The sequence below is a fragment of the Magnolia sinica genome, chromosome 6 (genome assembly GCF_029962835.1).
Source record: "Magnolia sinica isolate HGM2019 chromosome 6, MsV1, whole genome shotgun sequence".
Lineage (NCBI taxonomy): Eukaryota > Viridiplantae > Streptophyta > Magnoliopsida > Magnoliales > Magnoliaceae > Magnolia > Magnolia sinica.
This window is the reverse complement of record NC_080578.1, coordinates 70,000,999-70,021,121: the sequence shown is the minus strand read 5'-3', so window position 1 is coordinate 70,021,121 and position 20,123 is coordinate 70,000,999. Positions and strand designations below refer to the sequence as shown.

Below are 20,123 nucleotides of genomic sequence, written 5' to 3'. Positions count from 1 at the left end.
AGCTCGGCTCCAGTGCTTCAGCTCGGATCAAAGAGTTGAGGACGTTGGATCCGGCAGATAGGTCCTGGAAGGTACTCTTACAGCCGGAGCGTCTTCATCTCGCAGGTCTTGACTCGGCCGTCACAGGTAATTAAAAATGTGTCTTCAAGTATCTTCTGAATTTTTCTTGACTTACTTCATTTTTTTTTTATTATTTTTAGATTTGCCCGAAGCTCGACCTCATCTCAAGATTGTTCCCGAATCGGCCCCCTCGGAAATGACTGGAGCTCGTCCTCCTCTTAGGGCGGTTTCGAAGTTAAAGGCTCCTCCGCGATCTGTTCTTCTGTGGGAACCTCGGCCGCCGAAGAGACAAAGAGTGGTGCGGAAGGAGAAGGAGCCTGCGAGTTCTTCTGCCCCCATTGTCGTCATAATTTCTGACCCGGAAGAAAGGGTGGAAGCGACGGTGGCCGCAGCCTCGGAACCTCAGGCGGCACCCGACTCGGGACACGTTGCGACGGATGTTCCGAGACAGGAGGAAGAGATTAGGGCTGCGTCTTCCAGAGGGGAAGAAGAGACGACGACTGCATCCTCCAGAGGGGAGGAAACGAACCAAGAAGGGCCGTCCGTCCTGCAGAAGGTGGTGTCGGGGATGGTTCCCTGGGCCTTAGCCCATGGGGGCGAAAAAGAGTTCATCAGTCTCTACAACGCCCCTTCATCGCAAACCGTCGGCCATGCAGCAAGGGTGCTTTTTGAACTCGCTCCCTGCTTGATTAAGGCCAGCAAAGAGTTATTTTCGACTCATCGGCTGCAGACTCTTCTGTCGGAAGCCGAAGGGTGACGCGAGGATGCCGAAACTCGGGTCGGCGTTCTGATAGGCGAGGCGGCCCTTGCCCGGAAAGCTGCCGAAGACGCAAAGGTAGAGGCGGCTTCCTCCAGGAGAGCCCTCGATGAAGCGCAAGCCGAGGTTACTCGGGTATTGGCTCTCCTTTCCAGAGCTGAAGAAGAGAACCGACGAGTTCTCGCAGTCCATGCTTCTTGTGCAGATGACTTGGCTCGGGCTAAGCTTGAGGCGGCGGAGCATATTCAGCAGGCCAACGAGAAGACTCGGGAGGCTGAGATGGCTAGGGACCAAGTCGTCCAAGCTTTCCTTGAGTCAGCGGAGTTCGAGGATGAGAGAGATCGCTTGTTCCAAAGCGGATATCTGGAATGTGTCAAAGATATAAAGAAATCTTTTCCTGACCTTGATCTCTCAGAAATCGAGGGAGGAGGAGCCTCAGAATCCGAGAATCCGGACGCCGCTGCTGAAGTCACTGCTGAGGATGAGGCCGGCACATGCGAGAATGCTTCGGGTACCGTTCCTACCAGAGGACAGTAACCAGGGCCCCTTGTTTTTTTTTTTTTTTGATGTATTCATATGTTATACTCGCATGTGGTTGATGAATGAAAGAAAACGCTTAGTTTTATTCATTTGACTTAGCTTTAATCTTTCTTAGTTCAGAGTCTTTAAACATCAAGTGCCGAGCTAAGGATAGTAAATCTTGAGGTGCTCAGCGTTCCAAGGATGAGGTAATGGTTGTCCGTTTAGATCTTCTAGCCGATACGTTCCTGGTCGGATGGTGCCCGAGACGATATAGGGTCCTTCCCAATTGGGTCCCAACGTACCCGATCCAAATTCCTTGGTATTGGAAAATACTTTTCGGAGAACCATATCTCCCATTCGAAACCTCTTGATCTTAACTCGGGTATTGTAGAACCGAGCCACTTGTCGTTGTCGTGCCTCCGTGCGCAGCCGCGCCACTTCCCTTTGTTCGTCCAGAAGGTCGAGCCCGAGTGTAAGGAGTTCTTCATTTTCTTTCGCATTGAACGAAGTGATTCGAGCCAAAGATAATCCGATTTCAACGGGAGTGACGGCCTCCGAGCCATACGCGAGTGAAAAGGGGGTTTCTCCTGTGGCGGTTCGAGCTGTAGTTCGGTAAGCCCAAAGAATTTTCGGGAGCTCTTCGGCCCATGCTCCTTTGGCCCGGTCAAGCTTGGTCCGAAGATGTTGCTTGATAATCTTGTTAACCGCCTCAACTTGTCCGTTAGTTTGAGGATGATGAGGTGAAGAATAGACGTTTCTGATTCCGAGGTTGTCGCACATCTCGCGAAAGCTCCTATTATCAAATTGCCTTCTATTGTTTGTAATAATGGTACAGGGCACTCCGAATCGGCAGATAATGTTTTTCCATACAAACTCGGTGATCTTCTGCTCGGTTATTTTAGCTAATGGCTCTGCCTCGGCCCACTTCGTGAAATAATCCACTGCTACCATAGCAAACTTGGTCTGACCTTTTCCCATAGGGAGTGGACCTATGATGTCGACACCCCACTGTGCGAAGGGCCAGGGACCAGTCATCGGCGTCAGTGCCTCGGGGGCTTGCCTCGGAATTGCCGCGAACCGTTGACATTTGTCGCATTTTTAGACGAGCTTGCGAGCGTCGTGTTGGATAGTGGGCCAGTAATATCCCTGTCATAGGACCTTGTGGGCGAAAGATCGCCCTCCAGAGTGGTTTCCGCAGATTCCTTCATGGATTTCACGTAATACATAGTTCGCCTCACTGGGTCTGAGGCACCGCAGCAACGGAGCGTAATAACCTTTCTTATAGAGGGTTCCGTTGAGTATGGTGTAACGGGAGGCTCGAATCTTAATTCGTCGAGCCTCGGCACGATCTTCAGGCAGCTTTCCCTTATCAAGGTATTGGCGGATTGGATCGATCCAGGATGGTTCCGAGTCGATTGTATTGACGGCCTCGCTAATTGGTTCATTTATACTCGGCTTATCGACGTATTCGACAGGGACGGACCTGGGTATATCATCTTCATCGGCGGAGGCGAGCTTTGCTAATAAATCTGCTTTGCCGTTTTCTGTACGAGGGTTCCTAGTGACACAACAGAGTTGAAATCCATTGACAAGTCTTTTCGCTTTCTCCATGTATGCTCTTAATTGGTCTTTCCGTGTCTGGTATACACCGATAACTTGATTAACAACCAACTGAGAATCGCTGAAAACACTTAGGTGCGTGACTCCCATGCTAGCGGCGAGTCGGAGGCCGAGTAACAACGCTTCATATTTTGTCGTATTGTTCGACGCTTGGAATCTAAGTCGTAAGGCATACTGTATGTAGGTATGATCGGGGGTTTCCAGCACAACCCCAGCCCCACTTGCCTTCGAGTTGGAAGAACCGTCGACAAACAGTTTCCAGGGAATAGGGCAGGGTAGGGTCGGGGGAGCGGTTGTTGTTGGAACTGCAACATCCTTTGGCATATCGTTGACTGGGAGTTCGGTTGGTGGTGTTCCCTCGGCAATAAAATCAGCTACGGCTTGCCCTTTGACTGCTACCTTCGGTCTGTATTAAATGTCAAACTCACTCAGTTCGATAGCCCACTTCGTGAGTCGGCCGGAAGCTTCTGGTTTCTGCAATACCTGGCGAAGCGGAAGATCGGTCATCACGATGATGGTATGAGCATGGAAATACGGCCTGAGTCGGCGAGAGGAAGTTATTAAAGCCAAGGCCACTTTTTCCAAGCTTGGGTATCTCGTTTCTGCTGGCAATAACGCTTTCCAAGCAGTTGCTTTCCCTCGGATTCTCGTATCAAACCGCTACCTCGGATACTGCTAGGTAAAGGAGCAGGGACTCCCCTGATTCGGGTTTTGATAAGAGAGGTGGAGAACCGAGATATGATTTTAATTGTTGGAATGCCGCTTCACATTCTTCCGTCCAACCCATTGTTTGTCTTCCTTTCAACTGTTTGAAGAAAGGGAGACATTTATCCGTGGCTCTGGACAGGAACCGATTAAGTGCTGCGACTCGTCCAGTCAACCTTTGGATGTCCTTAATGGTTTTAGGGGATTCCATATCAATCAAAGCCTTTATCTTCTCAGGGTTTGCCTCTATTCCTCGCTGACTAACCAAGAAACCGAGGAACTTTCCAGAGCCCACCCCAAAAGCGCATTTACTCGGATTCAGCTTCATCCGAAACTTCCGTAGGATGAGAAACATTTCTTCCAAATCATCCACATGATCTGCCGTGCGTATACTTTTGACGAGCATGTCGTCAATGTATACTTCCATGGTTCGGCCTATAAGCCGAGCGAAGATTTTGTTAACTAATCTTTGATAAGTTGCGCCGGCATTCTTCAGACCGAATGGCATCACTCGGTAACAATAAAGGCCTTTGTCGGTGACAAAGGTAGTTTTTGATTTATCTGTTTGATGCATTACAATTTGATTATACCCTGAATATGCATCCATGAAGCTAAGGAGCTCATGTCCGGCAGTACTATCTACTAGCTGGTCTATCCTCGGAAGCGGAAAGCTATCCTTCGGGCAGGCTTTATTTAAGTCAGTATAGTCAATACAGACTCGCCACTTCCCGTTGGATTTCTTTACAAGCACGACATTCGCGACCCATTCTGGATAGTGTATTTCTTCTATGAAATTAGCCTGGAGGAGTTTGTTGACTTCTTCTTCAATGATGGCGTATCGTTCAGGGCCGAGCGGTCGTCGCTTCTGTCGGATCGGTCGATATGACGGATCGATGTTGAGTCGGTGAGTCACCATAGAGGGGTCGATCCCGAGCATATCTTCATGACACCAGGCAAATACGTCAGCGTACCTACGGAGCAGGGCTATCGGCTTTTCTTTCAAGGGGGATTGTAAAGACGAGCCAATTCGTACCGTCTTGGATCCATCTGTTTCGACCAAAGGGACTAAGATAAGATCTTCGACTGGCTGCCCTCGTTCATGACTCTCACCCCGAGGGTCCAATGATTCGATCGTTGATATGTTGATTGGACTTTTGTCGGCGGTTCCCTTTACAGCTATCATGTAACATCGCCTCGCATCTTGCTGGTCTCCTTTGACAATTCCGACTCCCGACTCGGTCGAGAATTTTATTGAAAGATGGTATGTGGATACCACGGCTTGGAGGAGACTCAACGAAGGTCGGCCGAGTATTGCGTTGTATACTGAGGGTTGATCGACGACCAGGAAGTCAACCATCATCGTCGTTTGATGTGGGGCACTACCAGCGGTGAGTGGTAATGAGACAGTCCCTTCGGGCAGTACTTGTCCTCCGAAAAAACCGATCAACGGGGTCCGAACTGGGCGTAACGTGGATCGTTCGATCCCCATTTTGTCGAACGCCTGTGTAAACAATACGTCCGCAGATGACCCCGTATCGACGAGTATTCGGAGCACTTTCCGGTTAGCGATAGTCAGGGTGACAATCAATGCGTCATCGTGGGGGTGATAGATACCTCGGGCATCTTCCTCTGTGAACGAAATGCAATATCTTTCCCTTTTCTTCTCCTTTGGTGGCCGATCTATAATCATAAGCTCGGACTTAGGCTGACTAAGTTTTCTCGCATGATTCCTTCGAGCATTGTTTGAGTCGCCCCCACCTCGCGGACCGCTGACAATTGTCCGGATTTCTTCCATAGGCTGACTCTCGGTTGGACGTCCCTCAGCTACCCCAGCTTTAACCACATGTTCTTTGAGTCGGCCGTCCTTTATGAGTCGTTCGATCTCTTCCTTTAGGTGACGGCAATCACTTGTGTTATGCCCGTGATTACGGTGATAATGGCAGTATTTATCCTTGTCCCGCCGATTAGGATTACTCCTGAGCTTACTGGGCTAGTTGACAAAGCCTTCGCTTTTGATTTCCATCAATACCTGTTCCTGAGTCTTGTTCAGGGGGGTATATGTGGAAAATCTTCGATCTGGTCGTTTGCCTGACCTTCGCTCATCATGCGCTTGATCATCCTTGCGTTTCCTTCCTCCGGCCGAGTCGGCTTCCTTTTTGGCCGACTCTTTGACCAAAGTTTTGGTTTCACGCAGAATTCGCGTTTCTTCGGCGTTTGCATACTTATCCGACCGTGCCATAAATTCTGCCAGAGTATCGGGCGGAGTTTTGTCTAGAGATGCCAGGAATGGCTTATCTCTAACTCCTTGCATGAGCGCATTGAGAGCCGTTTCTTCTGAATGTTTTCGAACCTGAAGGGATTCGAGATTGAAACGCTTGATATAATCTTTCAATAGCTCTCCCTGCTTTTGAACTATGTTGTTCAGATGTGCAGGGGGCTTCAATTTCTTTTTTCCACCGATGAAGTTGGTGAGGAAGGCGTCGCTCAGCTCAACGAATGAGCTGATGGACTTTGGTTTCAACTGTTTGAACCACAGTCGAGCTACATCGGTCAGTGTAAGAGAAAAGGCCCGACACATTACTGCATCCGAGGCATCGTGGAGCTCCATATAGGTTCTGAAGCATTCGATATGCTCCATCGGGTCGGTCTTGCCGGTGAAAGGAGTGATTTGAGGTAATCGAAACCTCTCGGGCAACCGAGCCTTCATTACCGAGTCCACAAAGGGGGACGCCTTTGCTTCGAATCTGGTCGAATACATATTCCGGCCATGCTTCATGTCCGCCATCTCTTTCGCCATTTCTTCCCGCACTTCTCTTTTAAAATTTTGAATATCGGCTTTCCAAGGTTCACTGCTCTCGGCCGTGCCTTCCATGGAAGGGCGGTTGCGCCTTCTTATACCTGCAAAAATCTGGTTCGTCCTCTTGGACCTTCGTATACCTGCACGAAAAGAGGACAAAGGAGACCCTGGCTTGAGCAAGGGACCCTCCGATGCCAAAGTCAGGGCTGGATTCCGGGTCTAAATGTATTGAGGGGGTTTGAGAAAGAGTTTTTGCCTTCTTTGCTCTATCTCGTGTATAAGATCGGTCGGGGGCAGGGAAGCGTTGGCCGACTGCGCTGGAGATGGTTCTGATTCGCCTTGGGGTTGGCTCGGCCGGAAAGACTGCGGCGCGGAAGGTTGAGGATCAACCGCCGCAGTCGGTACGTGCGCTGTCTCCCCTTAAGGATGCGGGAGTGGCTGCATTTGCTGCTGATACATCCGTTCCAGCATCTGCTTCATCATATTCATATCAGACCGGATTTCTTGAACCTCCTGGTCCAACCGCCCATCGTTGCGACCCCGCTGATTGTTGCTTGTTCTGGTCGCTCCTCGTTGGCGGTTGTTAGGTGGGTTCTGGGCTGCGGGGACTGCGATTGGACCCGCTGGCCCTGTAATCGCAATCTCATTCAAATCTTCTTCTGGGACCGTCCTTCTAGTCATCACCATGGAATTCAATATAGAAATATGAGATGGCTTTTTTGTACGGTTCCCACAGATGACGCCAAACTGTTGATGCAAAAATCTGGTTCGTCCTCTTGGACCTTCGTATACCTGCATGAAAAGAGGACAAAGGAGACCCTGGCTTGAGCAGGGGACCCTCCGATGCCAAAGTCAGGGCTGGATTCCGGGTCTAAATGTATTGAGGGGGTTTGAGAAAGAGTTTTTGCCTTACCCTACAAGACGATGGAGGTTCCTCTTTTATAGCTGCAGGAGCATTTAATCGTACGAGGATTCTTCTCCTGATATCACGGAGAAAGGATCGTGCCTATCTCCAGTCTTCGTCCGATCCCGTGAGCTTCGGGGTCGGGGATCTTATTCCGAGATATTCGGGATGAGGCTTTATCTTGCGCTGGCCGATCCGATAAGAAGATCGGCCCGATGCATGCACGGATCGCTGATGTGTCGTCCGAACCGACTTAACTTCTGTCTCGGTTTAGTGAACCATGCCTCGGATCTGACACATCCTTTGGCGACCCGAGGCATTAAGTCCGAGTCTCCGAACTCTGTATCTTTTGCCCCCAACACTTACATCAAGGTAGGGTCCATAATCAGCACCTCAAATTAGACCATTTGTTTAGTAAGATGGTTTGGCTAGTGTGAATATAACCTAATTCTAAACAATTTGAATGACATGTGATCATTTTAATTCACCTTAAGAGTTTTTTTAATGGCAAATGCTCAATCACACTATCCTCCTATGACGCAGTCCAATTGAGATTTAGATCAGCCACATTTGACTAAGATATACAATACATATATCTAGGTGGCCTTAAGATTAATGGCCTGGATAAAAACATTCATCAAGGTCGGGTCGGACCCGCATATGCTTGTGTTAAATAAACACTATAGTGAGCACTGGGAAGCTTTAACGGTGAACTAGATCAACACCGTTTCTTGTGGTGTGGTCCATTTGAGTTGTGAATGGATCCCATTTATTATTATTATCATCGTGTCAAAGGTGGAAATCATTATTATATTTCGTTTAGAGTGTTACAACTAACCTGAAATTTGAATCTGCTTCAAGTTTGGGACACAGTCTACCTGATGGACAATGTCGTTACATACATCAAGCCAGGGTTCATAGCGCTCCCTGCTTTAAATAATTATTATAGTGGTCTTATAAAGTTTACAATGGATAGAATTTAACTCCATTGTGTGGCCCATTAGAGTTTTGAATCTACCTCATTTTTGGGCCATGGCCTAAAATGATATGAACAGAAAAAATGGATAGTGTGGATTCTACATGGTGGGTTTAAGGGCAAGTATTCATTTTCCATTTCCTATTATGTGGATCACAATATATCTGGATTTGTTTTGCACATCAAGTGTGGTCAACAATGGGTTCCACGTATCAGAATAGCCTATCATGTATGGTTGGATATGACAAATGTCTTTTGGCCCCACAATTTGGTCGAAAGTGTGCAATCTCCATTGTTTTTATGTAATGTGGCCCACCTTAGGCTAGGATCATCTCCAACAATCCGATAAAGTCGATGGATGGTATGGATATACATTGCATCATTAAGGTCGACCATAGAAAAAAATTTAGTGATAAGAGTTCGTTCACTACTGTTTCAGGTGGTAGAGCCTATGTGGACTTTGGATCAGCCTGATTTTTGAAACCCTACCAGCCTGACAAGGATGATGAACGGACTCAATAAATCAGATACATCATGGTAGACCCACAGGGAGTCTTTAATGGTAAATGTTCAATTTTTAATATTGTTCGCATGGTGCAACCTACCTAAAATTTGGAACGCTATTTTTTTTTTTTTTTTTTTGGGCTCATGTACTAAAATGGTCTATCAAAGACAATGTACGGTGTAGATCTAATGCAGACATCAGGTGGGCCTCTCAGTTTGGGGTCTGTATTCCTAAATGAAAGTGGGCACTAGGGATGTGATTGTCCTTGGATTAACACCCACCTTTTAGTTTATATTTTATTATTTTTTTCTTTTATTATTATTTGTTTGGGCTGTTTGAGTGTGTCCAGACTGGTTTTAACGGTGGATGATTCGGTCCCCACCGTCCCTTGGTGCAGCCCACCCGAGAGCTAGTTCTGTCCAGCCTTCCGGGCGGCTGGTCCATAACTAAATAGGGAGACATATGGACAACGTGAATGAAGCACGTCCATCATGGTGGGTTCCTGATATAAACGGTGCCTAAGTAAAACACGAAGTCCAATTAAGTTTCAATAGTGTACATTTTTGTTCGCAAATTAGATGTGACCCATATGAGACTTGGATCTGCCTTACTACTGGGCCATTTACCTAGCAAGTGGGCTGGACAAAATAGATGGACCGTGTGGATATACAAGATATACATTAGAATGGGCCACCAAGATTTGATAAACGTTAACGGTCAGCATCTCATTCCCACCTAAGGTCTGAATATAAGATAAAGGGTGGCTGGACATCATGGGCATCAGATACACATACCATACCACGGTGGGTCTTTTCTTTGCTTCGTTCTCTTTTTCTTTTCTTTTTCTTTTTCTTTTCGTAGTGGCCCCATATCATTCAACGGTGGGCACTCAAACTTATCATTTACTGCAAATGGTCGACGGATGTACTCTGATTTTAACATTACGATCTAGAATAAGCTGGTGAAATAGATGGATGATATGGATGTATTGTACACCATCAAAGTGGGCCCTAGAACAATATCAATGGTAAAATTCAACCCTCACTATTTAAAGTGGTATGTCCCACCTGATCATTGGATCGACCTGATTTTTGGAACCATGCCATAAAATGGGCTGATGATATGGATGGACAGTGTGGATATACTACACATACATCATGTAAGCCTTGAAATGATTCTAGCCTTTAGAGTTCACTCTACATTGTTTTACGTTATATGGCTAGCCTGATCATGGTATCGGCATAATTGTTGACATCACATCGTAAAATGGGTTGTTGAAGTATATGAATGGTGTGGATCTAACATAAACATCACGTTGTGGCCATGGTCAGCCCATGGTCTTTTCTGTAAAAGAGAGCTATGGGACGTCCCTCCCTGGACGTACAGCGTCACGAGAGGCCTCACCTTGTTTATATATATATATATATATATAATTTTATTTTATTTGAAATGTGTGTACATGTGAATGACTGTGAGAGGGTGAGGGGCTGATCAGACAGCCAGGACCGTTTGATCACATATAAATGTCACGGTGGGACATCAGTAAGGCCGCAATACCTAATCAAGCTGAGATCTGTACGGTCCCTCCATCCAGGTCTTTATGACCGTGTAAACAGGTTGGGCAGCTGATGAAAATCATGTGGGGCCCACGGTCAATGGGTCCCCCAAATCAAACTGCTTTTTTTGTATTTTTCCTTCATCCACATGATGTAGGGTCTGCTGAATAATTGGGAGTCATATAAACATGACAGTGTGACCCACCTACAGTGGGGCTTTCATTATCATCATCTATCAACATAACATAAAGAAAACATACGAAAATGCGAGTGGCGGGGTGTCACTACACCAAAATCGTTAAACCGGTACGGTCGGTATCTTGGTTCAGAAATGGCTTTAAGCCGTTCCTGAATTTGAAACGGTACTAGAATTGTTGCGGTTATACATCATTATTTTCACTATTTTGTTGGTGTGTCCCAATTGAGTGTTGGATCTTCTTATTTGTTATTATTGTGTTTTATTGTTTTATTTTGAAATAGATGGACGGAATGGATTCAATTAGTAACCTCTGAGTGGACCCCACAAGGCCCAAGAGGCACATTGCATCCATCTGCTGCGAACTACCGAATTTAACCCTTTTCTTATGCCAAAATCCCTCATTTCATTTCGCATCCATTACCGGCTCAATCTCCCTCTCCCTCTCTTCCGATTTCCTAATCTCAACCCTCTCTTTCGATCTCCCTCTCCCTTAATCTTTGTCTCCCTCAATCTCCCTCCTTTACTTTTCTGATGATTTGATTGTAAGGACACAGGATCTCTCATCTTCCAAGCTTCAACTCCTAGAAGGGGGTGAATAGGATTATGCCAAATTTAAAATAATAACAACAGAATTTAAACAATTAAAAGAAAGATAGTACTTTAATCAATTCATAATACTGAAATGAAAAGCAACCTCAAAAGTATGAGTATTAAGAGATTGATACATATGTTGTTCTAAGGACAACTTTACACCAAAAACCAAGGTTTATGGTAAGACAACCTGATTCCTAGAAAGTTCTTTGTATTAAAAACACAAACTTGATACAGAGGATTAAATAAATAGTAAGGAATTGAAATCTAAGTTATTACAACTGTAACGCCCCAAATCTTCAGGACCCAAGTATATAACTCGTTTCCCAAAAACTCGAGTGTTAACCTTAAAGGATGGTCAAATTCGAATATTTTTTTCTTTTTTCATTAGAGTAAGCAGAAAAGCGTAGAATGAACAAGTAAGCATAAGAGAAAATTTTCATTTACATTTGAAATATATAAGAGGTTGCCCATAATGACTTATACAAACCAATGTTTCAGAATTTAAATAAATACAAGATTTGCATGATTCAATACATGAAGATTAATAGAAAGCATATAAATATAAGCCGCAAGATCACGCAGCTCCTCCAGACAAATACAGTCATGCATCCATGGCGATCGTACCCTGCTCCTCATTAAGTCGGAAAAAGCATATCACTTAAGCCACATGTACTACCTGTACGGTTATATATTTGATGGATGAGTGGCCAACTCAGTGTGAACTCCCCTTAAGATTATACACCGCCGCATTAGGTAAGAAATAGTATAAAACATCCAGACAACCAAAACAGAATAAATGCAGTCTTATTAGGTGTACGGATGTATGGAATGCAATCTTCGCCCCGAGGATGCTCATCCGTGCGGACAGCGGGCTCATCATTAAATCCGGGACACATCATCCAGTCGGAATAATACGTACACCACCCATGAAATTATTGAACCCGGGACACATCATCCGGTCGAAACAATATGTACATTACCTATGCAATTATTGAACCCCAGACACATCATCCAGTCAGAACAATACATACATCACCCATACAATTATTGAACCCGGGACACATCATCCAGTCGGAACAATATGTACATCACGTATGATAACAATAGATGCTGGTCTATGCGATGCATGCATGATTAGCCAACCCATTATTAGTCTAAAAGCAACCAGCCAATTTAAATAAGCTTACGGTCATTATGGGGAGTACATGGCCCAGCGTAGGTCGACGGCTTGGGCATAGTGTCCCATGACCACCATCCCTTACTCATGAGGATACCACCTTAGGATGTTTAATGGAAACAAGTCGTTCGAGTTACATCCTAAGTGTGGGTGTACATTTATAAGTGGGGGTTTCCCAACAATGTACCAGTTTAAATTCCATAAGCAATCCACAAATAGTCCACGGGCATGAAATAAATATACAGGACAAACATTAAGCATGTAATATAGCAATTCAAATCCAAAATTTAACATATATGATTATAGAATAGAGATATCAATTATAAATTTTAATAAAAACTATAACTTAAGTTAATGAGAAGATAGAAAGCTTAAGGAGAAGAATCATCACCTTATTTGTTAACTCATCTTCTCATGTTATTAAGAAGAGCATACGCCCTTAGACTTGGACCCTATCACGAATTGTAAGTTGTATGGTTAGGTCAATGTTTACAAGCTACCTATGGTTTGGATCATTTAGATTTAGGGTTTTATTCATTAATCTAATCTTAGACTTTAGTTTAGGGTTTGAAGTTCAACTCATATAATTAAATTGCAAAAATATTGGAATGAAGTAAAAATAAATAATAACAGCCTATTAATACTAATAATGTTAACCTTATTATTAATAATCCTACAATGACAAAATAGGCATAATATGATTAGCATTATTATTTAATATCTATAATAACTAATACTTAGCAAAATTAACCTATCAACGGTTAGTCACATTTAATAATTGCAATCATTATAGTAATCCTAATGATGATAATAAATACTAAGATCTACTATTAAAGATAATATTTAGGAGAGCTAAATAAGATTCTATTACTTGATAACTACAATATTGTTTATAATAACTAATATTAGCACAAACAGTGTATTGATGTAGAACTAGGTTTCCATCCTAGAGTTCAGCCTTAGACTTAGTTTCTAGGATCGAACGCTAATCGATGTGTGATTAAACATAACGTTAGTAATATTGATGGTTGTAAAACCACCATTAATAGTAGCGATGTAATTTATAGTAGCTACATGATAATAATAAGCATTACATTGGTGATAAATATTCTGATCTACCCTTAATGGTAATGTTTAAGGGCGTTAAATAAAATATTATTACATATAAAATAACTAGTTTTATTATAACTAACCTATTAACGGCTAATCGTTAGTAATATCAATAATACTAATTATAACTTGGTAGCAACGATAACTGCGCATTGAAATAAATCTGGAATGAGGAGAAGTGGACTCACCTCGCTAACTCGGTTCGAGTCGAGTTGACTCGGCCCAAGCACAAGCACCCATCTCCCTTCTCTCTCTCTCTCTCTCTCTCTCTCTCTCTCTCTCTCTCCATTTCCACTCACCAAGAAAGGTCCAGCAACAGCTGGGCTCGACCCAGCCAATGGGTCAGTAGTCTGACTAGGTGAGTTGACTCAGTTTAACTCGGTTTGAAACCGAGTTAACTCGATCTTCCCCCTTTCTCTCATCTTCCTTCCTCTCTTCCATCTCCTTTCTCTCACCTTTCTTCTCTCTATTTCCAGCTGGAGGTCCAACAGTCGATGGACCGAGTCGACAGAGACACGACTCGATGGCTGCCAATGTCTGGCCCAACGGCTTGGTCAGGCAAAGATGGTGCACGAATTGCACTCGCTTTTTCTTTCTCTCTCCTTCCTTTCCTTCTTTCCCTCTTTTCTCACCTACTTTCTCTCCTTTCTTGCTTGACTCCCAAACCAACCCCGACCACATTGGGGTCTGATTTTGCCTCAGCTATCCAAACCGAGGTTGAAACCCCCGTGGCTAAAGGCTTTAGCCTCAGTTTTAGCAACCGAGGCTAAAATGACTTTTATAGCCTCGGTTCTTCAAGTGAGGCTAAAAGAACCTTTTTAGCTTCAGTTTTCTCGAAATGAGGCTAAATCAAAATTTTAGCCTCCATTGTTTCCAACTGAGACTAAATCTAAATTTTAACCTCAGTTGCCTCCAATTGAAGTTAAATCTATTTTTAACCTCAGTTCTCAACAACCGAGGCTAAAGCCTTTAACCACGGGAGTTGTAGTCTCAGTTTAGGTAATTGAGGCAAAACTGAGACTAAAGATAGATTTAGCCTTTGTTGGCATCAACCGAGGCTAAATTCGATTTTTAACCTCACTTCTCTATCAACCAAAGCTAACAATATCATAATCAACAAATGATTGAACCTGTGCATATTTCACCCATTTAACATTCATCAAGACAACAATCAACACAATATCAACAAAACAATTAATGGTCTATTTAAAGTTTTCAAAACAAGATACAAATGCACATGAATTGCCACATAGCCTTCCACATGAACTGTTTCAGTAGGGTCCCCTTCTAGCTCCTCTCTCTGCAACCGTTGCCTTTCAGCCTCTCCTTTGACAAGCTCCCCCTAAAAGAAATGGAAAGTAAAAGCTACTTAAGAAAACTTTTAAGTGAATTAAAGCTAATGCAGGAAACGTTTTGAATATATCCCAGTAACCATTGATGAGCTGACCTTGTTTTCCAATACATTTATGGTATATTCTAGCTCTTCCACAGACTTCTCTAACAGCTTCACCTCCTCCTCCTCTTCAGCATAGTTCTTCCTTGCCTCAGCCATCTGAGATCGAAAGGGAAAACAATGAGAATCAAACATGACACAAGTAGGGGAAAAAAAATCAGAAATAAGGTAATGATAACAAGAATTAGCAAACACCTGTTGAGCTACTATAGCAATTGCTTCATTTTCTTCAGCAACAGCTTGTGCCATTTCTAACTGCTCTTTCAAGACAAGTACCTCAAAATCAAGGCAATCCCTTCCCTTAATAACTTCATTCAGATCACTCTTCAAACCTTCAAGGTTATGATTCATTTGCCCAAGTGAATCACTCATTTCAATAAGTTCTCAAATAGGATTCCTTCCAAATGTCAAATCGATTAAGCATTTTATCAGATTCCAAAAGGAATTCTGATGTAATTGAGCTCATAGCAAGAGTCTCCTGCCAATTGCAAAGCAGAGATGATGGCAGCGATTCTCTGACCCTTTTTGCTACACAGTGTCCCCAAGGGCCATGGCCATCAAACACACCACAGAACATCATGTCTTCTTGGCATCCGAATTCCTACAACCCATATAGAACCCACATTTATAAAAAAAATACATAACCTTTGCTAGAGAAGAATGCAGAGCAACCCTTTGCTCAGTTATGGCATCTCCCAATTTTGGTAATTCAATGGAGCACAGGAAGCATTTGCGCAAGTATCTCATCAGGTCATTTATTGCACCAACTATAGCTACCATATCGAAAAAGAACAAAGTCTTGCACAAATCTAACTCGGGTTAAGTAGAGGAAGAATGCACAACTGAGTTTCTTTATTATAATTCCAAGCCCAAGAGATAATATTGAACCAAAAGGAACCATCTGAAAACAGGATAAATAGGCCAATGTTCAATTGGTATTTTATAAACCTTTTTAACTTACTAATCTATTCTAATTTATTAGACAATGACAGTTGTTCCATGACCAATATTCAATAAAAAAGACAGTTGTTCCACAACCAATATTCAATAAAGAAGACAGTTGTTCCACGGCCAACGTTCAAGAAATCATGATGGAAATTACATTCAGTTGACACAAGTACCAAAACATTAGATGAGTTAAGAGCAGAATTGAGACACAAGTACCAGAACATTAGATGAGGCACATTTAGTTGACAAGGTAGTTTTGGCAACAATTGACTAAATACTAGAGACCAAACCTTTTCATGAGATACAGATTGTTCAGTACTGCTGTTTTGATCAAAACAAAGTTCAGAGATAGGAGATGGTACAATCCTGCATTAAAACAAATCTATAAATACCCCACACTTTCAGAAAAAAAAAAAGAGAGTAAAAAATATAAGTACAGGAGTACCAAACTGATTTTAAATATGTCCAAGATGGTAGGACACGACACAACGCATACTCGACCCCATTTTGATCAGGCTTGGTCCATTGGGTACCTTTTGGACGAAATCCAAATCAAACAGGAGGTAAAGCAATCAAAAGTAGAACATCCATATTGGAGACTGCAATACCTGAAAATGAAGCATGGGCACCTAAAATTAAGCAAACATATTAAAATGTTAAAGCCAAAAACACCAAGCTCTTTGCCAAATGACCAAAAAATACTAAACTGCATGAAGATATTGCCAAATGCAAAGGCAGTCTGAATCCAAGAAAAATGAGTACAGTAGCTCAGGAAAATAGCGAATATTAACAAAAGATATATGATACTTTTTCCGTGTAAGAATATGCTTTAGGATCTAAACATTCTTTCAAAACATTTAATAATATATTTGAGACTCATGAATATGAGTTTCTACTTTCTAATTTTTGTAAAAAGCAGGAGCAGGGAATCCCCTGTTTTTGAAAAATAAGAAGTTGAAAAGAATCAGGAATTGTGCTTTGTTTCCCATGTGTGTGGAATTGTACTGTGTGTGTGAGCATGCACACACTAGTAAATTGCATGTGCATCACACATGGGAATGCCTAAACATTTTTCCTAAATAACTACAAAAGACAGAAAGGCAGTGATTTACTTACAAGAATCCAACAGCAATTTGGTTCTCATAGTTCAAACCATCAGACATTCCTAGATCTCCAAGTTCATTAGCAAACAAAGCATGAAGCAAAAAAGTATGGCCCACCTTTTTCCAATTTGCAACCCTCATTTTAAGACAGCCCTTGGATTCTTTTGCATGTCAAACACATAAATACACATAAATACGACTTGACCTGAAAAAGAAAGGACCAACTATTCAATGATGGTGAACTACAAACTCATGAAATGTAATAAAACATAAATATATATGTAAAAGATAACACATAAATGAATCTCAGCAAAAAACTACCTATTGATTCTTCGGAACCTTCGACTGAGGTCCCTCAGCCTCAGGTCTATCCCTAGGAGTGGATACTGAGTCAGCCTCTACATTTAGTACATTGCCTGAAGTTTGGTCTGTTGCAGCCAATGAGTTCATAGTATCTCTCATTCGTGCCATCATCTGCTCTGTTATTCGCTCTGTCATCCGTTGCTCCATCTGCTCCGTTATTCGCTCTGTCATCCGTTGCTCCATTTGCTCTAGATGCTTAGCCATCTGTTCTTTCATCCGCTCCTCCACTAGTTGCTCTACCCGCTCATTCATGTGTCATCGCAACTCATCAGTCTCCCTCCTGAGTTCTGCAATGGTATATAAAAAAATAAAAAAAAAAAAAAAAAAAAAAAAAAAAAAAACAACAATAAATAACTAAAAACCCGTATCATTTGCCCATTTCAGAAATGTACAGCTCTCAATGATTTGGATGATAATTTCAGACAATATTACACTTGAACAATTTCAGCAATTTCAAGGAGATCCATAAAATCTCCCTGATACAAACTTCCACAAATAAATAAATAACTTACAAATGTTTGTACTCAATCAGGCCTCAAAAATAATTGTATTTACATTAATGCAGATTGGGACTCATCTGCTGGTGCATTACTTAATATGGTATGTACTAACGCCTGTATTCATCACCACAATCGCCGATCATTTTAAGCAGATCTTTCCCTTTCCTTGATATTTCTTGGATGTTGCTTGCATCATCATCGTCCAAAACAAGTGAAAACACAGCATTCGTATCTTGGATATGCTCGGAGAGACCGAGTCTGACACCTACCATTGACCCCGCCACAGCTTGCTGCAAGCTCCCATACAACCAAAGAAAAAAGCATGCCAAATGAGTCATTGCAAGGAGGAAATATGCAATGATAAAGTGGACATGTGCACACCACCTTTTGATGATCCAAACCATTCATATGGTTGGCCCATCAGGGGTAGGAGGTTCTACAAAATCTCCCCAATTAAACTTGAAATTGGAATTCATGTTTCTATACTTCTCATGGAAATCATCATTGGATAATTATCATTTTTTCCTTTCTTTTGCCTTCGATTCTACATATCCAAACATTCCCTTAGGTAAAAACCTCATAACATTACAAGTAAAATCTCTGTTTCGCTATACATAACCGAGCTCTGCAAAGCCCATGAGCACCTCCAACCCAGCCACATATGCCCACCTAGCAAGTGTTTGAAACATACAAACCGTGCTTCAGGTGGGCCCCACCATCAAATGACCTGGCCCAAAAAATCAGGCCAGTTAACTCATCAGGTGGGCCCCACACACATGAATGAACACAATGGACGGTTTAAAAAGAATGTCAATGGTCCACATTCAACAGAGATGTGGTGTGCCAGAGAAACAGACCAACCTGATTTTTAGGCCAAGTTATCTACATGTGTTTCACCTGATGCACGCCTCCCATTTCACCTGATTTTTAGGTCCTGCTACTATCTTATATTCTAGTATAAATTGGTCGCCAAGGCTTCAGGACTCCTCTAGAGTCACCAACACATCCCTTAGCTACTACTAAGGGAGCACGACACCTAATTAAATTACAAAACCCCTAAACATCCACACCATGAATGATTGCCATCTCAAAAAAACTAAGTGTACATGTGGCAGCTATGTACATTTGTCTTTCGTTTTAGTTTTGTTAAAACTTACAAAGGATATCCCAAATCCAATATTAATTTTTCCATAACAGCCGTTACGACACCGTAACGAGGGACGGTTACCACCATTACTAAGGATACCTTGAGTTGGAAGCATAACTACTTAACTTGAAACCAACTCGGGATCGTAAGTTGAAGAATAATCATTGAATAGCATTTCAGCCGATGGAAAGGAAACATAGACTTCAAATAGTTTTTAGCTGCAAAAAACAACAATGACAAATTGGCCATCCATGCTCCTAACAATATTTTTGTAGTTCCCATACCTCTTGGATTGCTACTAAAGCTTCAGTCGTCCAACAATTAACTCCCCTAGAATAGAAAGCAGTTAGCTCCCTTACCTAAAACAAAAAAAAACAAAAAAAAAAAAGGACCATGAGACTAATACATGTGCGAATATTAAGACTCTTCAATGTATGAAAATCCATATAAGATTCTTAAAAGCGTGGATCGCCCAGCAATAGAAAGGAAAAATGCTCAAAAGTAAAAGCTCATTGAGAACACAAACATAACATATTCCTAAATTTGCCTAGTATGTGTTTATATTATTACATTGTTGTTTAATCCCCACTGGATTCATAGAGAATAGCCGAAGACACTCGTTGATTTCAGGGGGCCTAAGTTGTATAAGCCAGCCATGTTGTAGCGGTTTGTACACCTCAGAGCTCTAACCTTTTGTAGAGTTCTCAAGTTCTTTTAATATAAAATGTTCTTGTGCTTTGATATTTCTAACATGTAAAATGGTATCAAAGAAGTTTAATTGTGTTTCACTATGATTTTGTTTTGAGTTGGATTGAGGTTGACTAGATTAGTAACCAAACCTCGAGATAGAGAACAAAATCAAATCACAAGAGCACATCTATGAGCAAATGAGCAAGGGAGGCATCTACTTTCCTAAAAATTGGATTAGGAGACTACAAAGATCTTGCAGATGAAACTTTCACCATTACATGGAATATACGTTGTAGGAAAACCTTTCTAACAGAGCAAGCCTTGCCCAATTACAGTTTCTGTTGTTGCCTTTGCACCTTCAAGCATAATCATCTACATACAGGATGGGTACAAACATTGTTTCTGGCACAGAAGAAGCCCTTCGTTGAGATTATGAC

At 42.5% G+C, this 20,123-nt stretch overlaps 1 protein-coding gene and 1 long non-coding RNA gene across 3 annotated transcripts; one reads left to right on the top strand and one right to left on the bottom strand.

Annotated features, from left to right (window-relative positions):
* Positions 1 to 16,791: 16,791 nt before the first annotated feature.
* LOC131248843 (uncharacterized) lies at positions 16,792 to 17,235 on the top strand. The gene is made up of 2 exons (XR_009172494.1): positions 16,792 to 16,891; positions 17,013 to 17,235. It is a non-coding gene; the product is annotated as an uncharacterized LOC131248843 (long non-coding RNA).
* On the bottom strand, positions 17,071 to 17,642 carry LOC131248842 (uncharacterized). 2 transcript variants are annotated; one of them, XR_009172493.1, is made up of 2 exons: positions 17,308 to 17,642; positions 17,071 to 17,191 (listed from the first exon to the last, which is right to left on the bottom strand). XR_009172493.1 is itself a non-coding variant. In XM_058249319.1 (2 exons), the coding sequence occupies exons 1-2, from the start codon at positions 17,599 to 17,601 to the stop codon at positions 17,129 to 17,131; spliced, it is 339 nt and encodes a 112-aa protein (XP_058105302.1). In that variant the 5' UTR covers positions 17,602 to 17,642; the 3' UTR covers positions 17,114 to 17,128. The 2 variants fall into 2 exon arrangements, 1 of the variants encoding a protein (XP_058105302.1); XM_058249319.1 differs by having other exon boundaries at positions 17,114 to 17,191; positions 17,326 to 17,642.
* Positions 17,643 to 20,123: the final 2,481 nt, after the last annotated feature.

Bases quoted from the DNA above. Each gene is read 5' to 3' on its own strand.
- LOC131248842 (XM_058249319.1), bottom strand. From the start codon at position 17,601: ATGAATGAGCGGGTAGAGCAACTAGTGGAGGAGCGGATGAAAGAACAG. The intron at 17,192-17,325 runs GTTCCGAAGAAT...TTTCTTTTTCAG, and splicing joins CTGAGGGACCTCAGTCGAAG to GTCAAGTCGTATTTATGTGT.